The sequence below is a fragment of the Phyllobates terribilis genome, unplaced genomic scaffold (assembly GCF_046119375.1).
Source record: "Phyllobates terribilis strain yellow unplaced genomic scaffold, ASM4611937v1 Scaffold_7__3_contigs__length_470593459, whole genome shotgun sequence".
NCBI classification, from domain to species: domain Eukaryota; kingdom Metazoa; phylum Chordata; class Amphibia; order Anura; family Dendrobatidae; genus Phyllobates; species Phyllobates terribilis.
In genome coordinates, this window is record NW_027362767.1 from 203,376,159 (window position 1) to 203,383,838 (window position 7,680).

The 7,680-nt window shown below is 43.9% G+C and overlaps 1 protein-coding gene across 1 annotated transcript in view; it reads left to right on the forward strand.

Moving 5' to 3' along the window:
* The window catches only part of NOX1 (NADPH oxidase 1), a 42,847-nt gene extending 38,840 nt beyond the window's left edge, over positions 1–4,007 (forward strand). The window contains exon 13 of the mRNA XM_073639673.1: positions 552–4,007. Coding sequence (XP_073495774.1) covers positions 552–678 — 127 coding nt within the window. The 3' untranslated portion in view covers positions 679–4,007. The remainder of the gene's footprint in view (positions 1–551) is intronic.
* The last annotated feature ends 3,673 nt before the right edge of the window (positions 4,008–7,680 follow it).

Consider the following 7,680-nt stretch of genomic DNA (forward strand, 5'->3'; position numbering starts at 1 on the left):
ACTTTTTTTTGCAATTTCAACACACTTAAATTTTTTTTCCCATTTTCCACTACACTATGTGGTATATTCAAAAGTATAACTACTCGTCACGCAAAAAACAATCCCTCATATGGCTATGTGGATGGAAAAATAAAAAAGTTATGGCTCTGGGAAGAGGGGGAGGAAAAAATGAAAAATGTAAAAAAAAATAAAAAATGGAAATTTGCCCGGGTGTTGGCCACTCATCTGCTCAGGCTGTTGGGTCTGTGCTTTTTTACTCATTGTGTTACAATGTATATAAATATCATACTAGTGGTTTTCCTCACTACAGCCTATGATTAAGGGTGCATTTTGCACCAGAAATGCGTCAGGTCGAGGTTTCTACATTTTTAGTCTTTTAATCATGTAACCAATAAAGCTTTTCCAATTCAGTTTTTACATTCTGGATGGATGTGCCGATTTTTTACATTTTTCCATCCAATAATATCATAGTCTGAATGGTTTTACGTTTATGACCTTTACCTGGAATTTTACCGGGGACCTATAAAGCAATATTTGTTTGTATTTTACAGGTCTACTGTGGGCGTTTTTCTTTGTGGTCCTCAAGCTCTGGGTAAGACCCTGCAGCAATGCTGCCACCAGCACTCCAGCATGGACCCCAGGAAAGTGCAGTTCTACTTTAATAAGGAGAATTTTTGATTAATACTGATAAGGACAATGACCGGCTCTGCTTGAGACAGTGACTTTATAACAAGGAAACATTGCATTGTATTATTGGTGAATGTACAAGCTGTAAAGAAGCTCGCGGGCTGAGACTACGTTCATGTAATAGCATTCATTAGCGCCATCGTTTATGACAGGAAGGGTTTCCCGTTACGACAGCTAATGACAATCTGTACTGATAAATATTGTTTCTTATAGAAGCGTGAACGAAAATAGTTTTCAGACAGCAAAAGATGAATAAGACGGGAACCTTTTGCTCCAATAATATGCATTTTTAAGCATAGGGCAATGGATTTATTCATGGTTTCAAATAGTGGATCCATCAATCACCTTGAAAATCCGGATCCATCTAACTTATTAATGTAGCACTCTCATGAAAATGTTAACTTTTAGTTCAGGGTAGGTCCTGCAGGGCTCAATGTCCTTTCCTATAAGAGAAGTCACTTTTTGTTCATGCAATCCTTCGAGTCTCATAAGCTTACATTAATAAAGGGACTTCCGGTCCACACAGAAGACACATTGCAGCGCTGATAACATTAACCAGTTCAGGACTGTCACATTTTCCCTCATTCCCGTCCATGCACATTTAAGGGTTTTTATCATACAACTCTAAAAATGTTTCCCTTTCTGTAAAAATTATTTTTATATACTGGACGTATTTTTTTTTTTCAACGGTGGTGGGGCTAGAAAGAGTGATTCAGACTGGCTCTGTTTTTAAGTTAAGTTTTAGCTATTTATGCTTTTTTTCTATTTTATTTTTGCATTTTTTATTTTTCATTTATTTCACACAGTGTTCACTCCCCCCCCCCCCATAATATTTTATAAAAATATTAATACATTCTTTTTCTTGCTGATTTCACCTGTAACTCGGGATGGTATATTACCCCCAGTTACAAAGTAAATTCAGCCTTCTGCCAGCATAGCAGAGCTGACTGGGTAAGCCCAGCAGTTCCTGCTCTCTCTTTACACCCAGATCCCACATTCACTGAGTCTGGAGGAGGAAGCACAGTCAGTGTTTCCTAATCTGTATACACAAGCGCTGGTTCACCACTGTGTATAGAGTAATCCAGAAAGTAAACAAAGCATGTTTATCTTCTTTGTGTGGAGTCTGGCTGTGTCTCACAGTTGGCTCCCCAACCCCACAGCTGCACAATCTCCTGCAAGCTGCTTACTTAACACTGATGTTTTAAAATGTCAGTACAGAGTAAAGTGTGGACCGCCCAGGAGTTTATAGTCTGTGGGCAATCCAGAAGTAGCTAAAGATGGTGATCAGTAAGTATATTACGATCTACACTGTTTACACCATATACACCTAATGGGAACCTGTCAGCACATTTTTTTCATATGAAAGGCGTGGTTTGGCTGTATAGATACTTGCAAAAATGATATCTATTTTTGTAGAGATCAGATGTACTAGACACAAGAAGTATAGTGCAGAAGCCATATGCAAGTCAGCCTGGAAGTGCATCGGGGGAGTGTTGCTGCATTTGGGCTTCTTTTTCCAGGTGCATTAACACGCCCCCAGTGCACTACTAGCTCTTTTTTGTGGCACTTACAAACTTAGCAGGTTACACCATTCATTATATATTTGACTAATGGATATTCATGTCTCATACATTTGCCACAAAGAAACCTATGGGAATGTAACAATATACTTGTGTGTAAATGTAGCACCCTGAGGATTCGGCTGCTACAGGGGTATTGCACCTCAACCCAGAGGTGTGATATTCCACTCCCGGGTAAGGATGGAGTGTGGATCTGAGCTCGGTAGGCTGCATGCACTACACACATCCCATTTCCGAGGAACAGGCCGACGGTACTCCCACTTAGAAATGTGCAGGTACGACCGAGTCTGTTCCTGGCTGGAGTGGGAGGGGGGTGGTACATCCCAAGTAGTGTAGGGGCAGATAGGGGGAGCAGCCTGGGTAAAGATAGGAGCTCATTGGGTGCTGGTCACCTGAGCTCACACATAGAGGGTGTATATAAGGTGGGCACCAACTAAGAACAGGGTCAGTTGCAGAGAGAAAGTCAGCGAGCGGAGGAGAAGAGAGACCCAGAGTGAGAGAGGAGAGAGAGAGACCCAGAGGGGGAACCAGGAGAAAAGGACTCCAAGAACCCAACTTTAATCCCCGGGTGAAGAGTCGGCACAGGGTACCGGAACCCAAGCTGGTGGGGGCAAAAACACTCCCCAGCCAGAGACCGGAGACCGTGGGCAGCGTTTGTCATGGTCACCCACCACATCCACCACGAAGGCATACCACGAGGAGGGTCAGGGAACCCCAGGCCAAGGGTCTCCCCACAGAAGGCCCGAGGGAGCTGGACCTGGGTGGATCAATAGTGGGGACGGCCAGAGAAAGGACAGAAGGAGAGCTCAGGGTCACGCTCCGGACTTATTTGGGAGTTGGCTGGATCCAGAACCTGGTGGACGCAGCACGGCTCGGGAGGTCACTCGAAGCTGGAGTGACCAGAACATCAGCAGTGAGTAAACATCCTAAACTGCATAACCCGACTCTGTCTCTGATTGCCGTCTACACTGCACCACCACAACCCCCATCCTCTGCACCTGATCCCCCTGAGGCTATACCCCACCCGTTGGGGGTTATACCATCACAAGCTGCACCTACACCATCAGCCTCAGCGGACCCTGCTGCAGCGGCGGCCATAGTGACCGCAACACAACGGGTGGCGTAGTCGACAATAAAGAACTTATAACATCTGTAGGACTGCCACATACAACTGAGTTTGACACCCTGGGCACGGACCGGGTCACAGCCACTCGGAAGACTACAACCCCCATCTGATCCGGCTCCGGATATTCCCACTAACGAATATGGCCCAGGGGGCGCGTCATAATTATTACATATCTAATATATACGTCACATATAAGGCCAGCGGTCGCTGTTACGGATTCAGTCATCTATTCTTTTTATAATGAAGAGGCCTAATGGATTCAAAATCTCTGCTTGCTGTAGTAAAATAGGACGGGGGGATTACGTGGTACAAAGATATTTTTTTTTAGTGGATAAACATCAGTGGCAGACACGCGATGGACACAGCGGTGCCAGGACTGAGATCCCCATATGTCTGAATATGTGATAAAGTATCAGGGCTGTGAATGCTATGAATAATGTCAATTCTTTTGCACTTTTTCCACTTATTTTTCAACTTTGCGACGTTGCTCTGTTCAAGCAGATCACCAGCATTTGTGCTCATTATTATATTGTATTATATTCATCCTCACATGTAAAAAATCTTAATTATTGTAGATTTTTGTCTACTTAAAATAAAATGTAACTAAACATGAATTACCATAATTGTTTCAAAAAGTTTCTTCCTATTCTATATTCATTTTTCAGACACCACTAACAAAGCAAAATTATATTTTTCAAAGTAAAACGAGCTCCCCGAGTCCCCTGGGTGTGGGGCCCATGCTCAACCAACATTACATTCACTTCTTGATGGAATGGCTTACATTCAGCATTGGACTGGCCCGCCACAGGACTGGAGGATCCTCCGGTGGGCCCTGGCAGCCACTGCAGTACAGCAGTTTACCTACTGGCTACCAAAAAATTATATACTGCAAACATATAAAGCAAGCTTAAAAATCATTGCACCTAACAGATGAGCGTTTTGCTGATTTGACAGGTGATTACTGGATTTTTTTGGAAGGGTCCATAGTTGAGAACAATCATTCCCATGAATGCTCATTCCCCAATTATCAGCTTGACAAGATGGGAGATAAAGATAAGGGCAGACTCTGCTGTTAGTACCACTTACACATGGTGGGCCCCAAGAATGATTTTCTCTTGTGGCCCCAAACTACTCCAGTCCGACGCCGCTTACATTATCAGTGTCATAGACGTTAATGGCACTGTGATTGCGTACGGCACCACCGCTGTAGGCACAGAGCTGACTTGGAGACCCCCTACTATAAGCTCTGTGGGGGATAGCTAATACATTTTTGTTTTTTTAATCACATTTCTACAGACTTAGGCTGCATTCAGACTTCTGTTTTTTTTGTTTTTTTTCATACAAGTGCTATCTGTGTTTTTTCATGAATAGCACTTGTACCTACAATAGTAGTGGGTCCATTCACATATCCATTATTTTCCATGGACCGAGTGATCCGGGCAAAATAAAGGAGACATGTCTGATATTGATCAGAGTGTTGTATCAAAATCGGCAATGCAAGTCTATGGGTCGAAGAAAAAAAATCGGACAGCACTCAGATGGCACCCGAGTGCAGTCTGATTTTTACGGACTGTTACATAGTAATGCAATAGAGAGAAAAAATTTCCACGTGTGAGAAAAACTGATGACAAAGTCGGACGAATCTCTGAATTAAAATCACTTTCGAAACTTGTTGAGTTTTTCTCGTAAGTGAAAAAAACTGACATGTGAATGAGGCTGAATGCAGAGAATCTTCCTTTGGGAAAATGAGACATAACTATGATTAAGGCTGGGTTCAGACGGTCGTACAAGAGATCGGGCCAGTCAGGTCCACAAATTGCTCCGTGTGCAGCCCTTTGTGCTCCTTGGCATATTGGGCGACTGCAGGAGCTGTGTGCCATTTACATACACTAGTCTAGTCCGTAAATTGGACCAAAGTAGTGCGTGCTGGGATTCTTTCCATGCAGACCGTTGATCTGTGTGGAAAATTGCACATGGGCACTGGCACATTGACTATGATGGGTTTGGGGTATTTTCCTGTGAGATCTTTGGTGCACACGTCCGTATAATTGTTATGACTACACATTCACACGGGTAGCATACAAGCCAGGGGGACAAATACCTGAACCTGACAGATCCCTGTTCAGACTAGGAAAAGCCCTCCTCTGACCCTCGTCTGTCCCTGCCTGACCGCGGAGGTTGGCACCCTAAAATAATGCAATGGGGCCCCCACTAGACGATGGCTAACCCTGAATGTCCTCAGCAGCTCCTAGTATCGCTAGATTAGCAATTCCCTAAGGAATAAAGGAATCAAACACGAAATAGCTGCAAACAACACAAACTACAGCAAAGTGAATGAATCCAACAAAGTCTATCACCAACAGGAAACACCAGCAGAGGAAGGTATATAAAGCTGCACCCGAAAGGTGATAGGACAAACAAAGAGTAAGTGAAAAATACCGGTTACCCCAAACCGACAGAAGCAAAGATAACAGAAATAAGACACCCAAAGAAAAGGTGAATCTGCTGTCGCTTAGAGGAAAGAGACGCTGACCACAGAACACAGGATCAAGGGTTCGAATCCAGACGCATGACAGTAACACATGCACACATGACATAGCTGAACGATCATGACTTGGTCCTTTTGTCACAAAAGTCCCCTCCACAGTCAAGCCGAGTCCATTTTGAGAGTCCACTGCACTTGATAAACTGCAATACCATCCTAGAGAAACAAAAAAATTTTTTCTCATAGACTGTCTGAGCTATTTTATCCATTGACTGTTAACAAGCGATCAGTGAATAACAGATGAAACTCACACAGAACTCTGAAGTACAAAATGTGTCTTCCATGTTTGATCTGTGAATCACTGATCCCCATAGATCTCAATGGCCAAGTCTGAGCCACAAATCAGATGAGAATAGGACATGATGTGAGTCTCATGGACCAGAGACACAAATCTGTTTAAAAAAAGCGGGACAGCCCTGGACGTGTCACACGGATGTGTGAATGTAGCCTTAGACTGGAGCACACTGATCTCACCAAAGGAACTGATTTGGAGATTGTTATCTAGGACATTTTGTTTTGTATGAGTCATATCGCCAGCAGTTCTCACACTTTTCTGAATAACAGATATTTCATAAATCAGTGAAACCCATAAAATTGCGAAATAGGAACAGAATGTGATGAGCTGAATGTATGCAGAGGTTATGGCCCCGGTACAGAAGCTGATAATTGGTTATGCAATGTCTCAGAAACACAAAGAGAAGGAAACAAGGTGACAATTGGACCTTTTGCAATTAAGTCACTGTGTCCATATCTAGAAATGGTCACTCCTTAAAATAAAAAACACAGAATATTGCACAAAGAGTAGAAATGCATGTGTACAAGTATCATTCATTCCATGATAACACAAGCATCCTAGAGGAAGAGGCTCTGCAGAGTCCCATTTATCCTCCATGGGACTGCTGAAGATGGCCGAGTACAGGGCTTGGCTGTTAGACTCAACATGTGCGTCATTCAAGCCCAAGGTCCGAGTGGATACATGGGCCCCGGTGCAGACAGCCGAGGGACAGGAGACAGCAGGCAGGTAGACTGAAGGCAGGGAGCTAATATACAAAACAGGATATATACAGTAGAGTCTCACGGCTTTCAGTATCACCTCTATGCTGATGACACACAGATCTACCTCTCTGGACCTGATATCACCTCCTTACTAACCAGAATCCCACAATGTCTGTCTGCTATTTCATCATTATTCTCTGACAGATTCCTAAAACTTAATATGGATTAAACTGAATTCATCATCTTTCCCCCATCTCACTCAACACCCCCAACTGACCTATCCATTAAAGTTAATGGCTGCCCACTCTCCCCAGTCCCTCAGGCTCGCTGCCTTGGGATAACCCTGGACTCTGAACTTTTCTTCAAACCACATATCCAAGCCCTTTCCACTTCCTGCCGACTGCAACTCAAAAATATCTCCCGGATCCGCACATTCCTAAACCATGAATCTGTAAAAACACTAGTGCACGCCCTCATCATCTCCCGCCTTGACTACTGCAACCTCCTGCTCTGAAACCTCCCCTCTACCACTCTCGCACCCCTCCAATCCATCCTAAACTCTGCAGCTCGACTAATCAACCTGTCCCCCCCCTATTCCCCGGCCTCTCCTCTCTGTCAATCTCTTCACTGGCTCCCCATTGCCCAGAGACTCTAGTTCAAAACCCTAACCATGGCTTACAAAGCCATCCACAACCTGTTTCCTCCATATATCTCTGACCTAGTCTCCCAGTACTTACCTGCACATA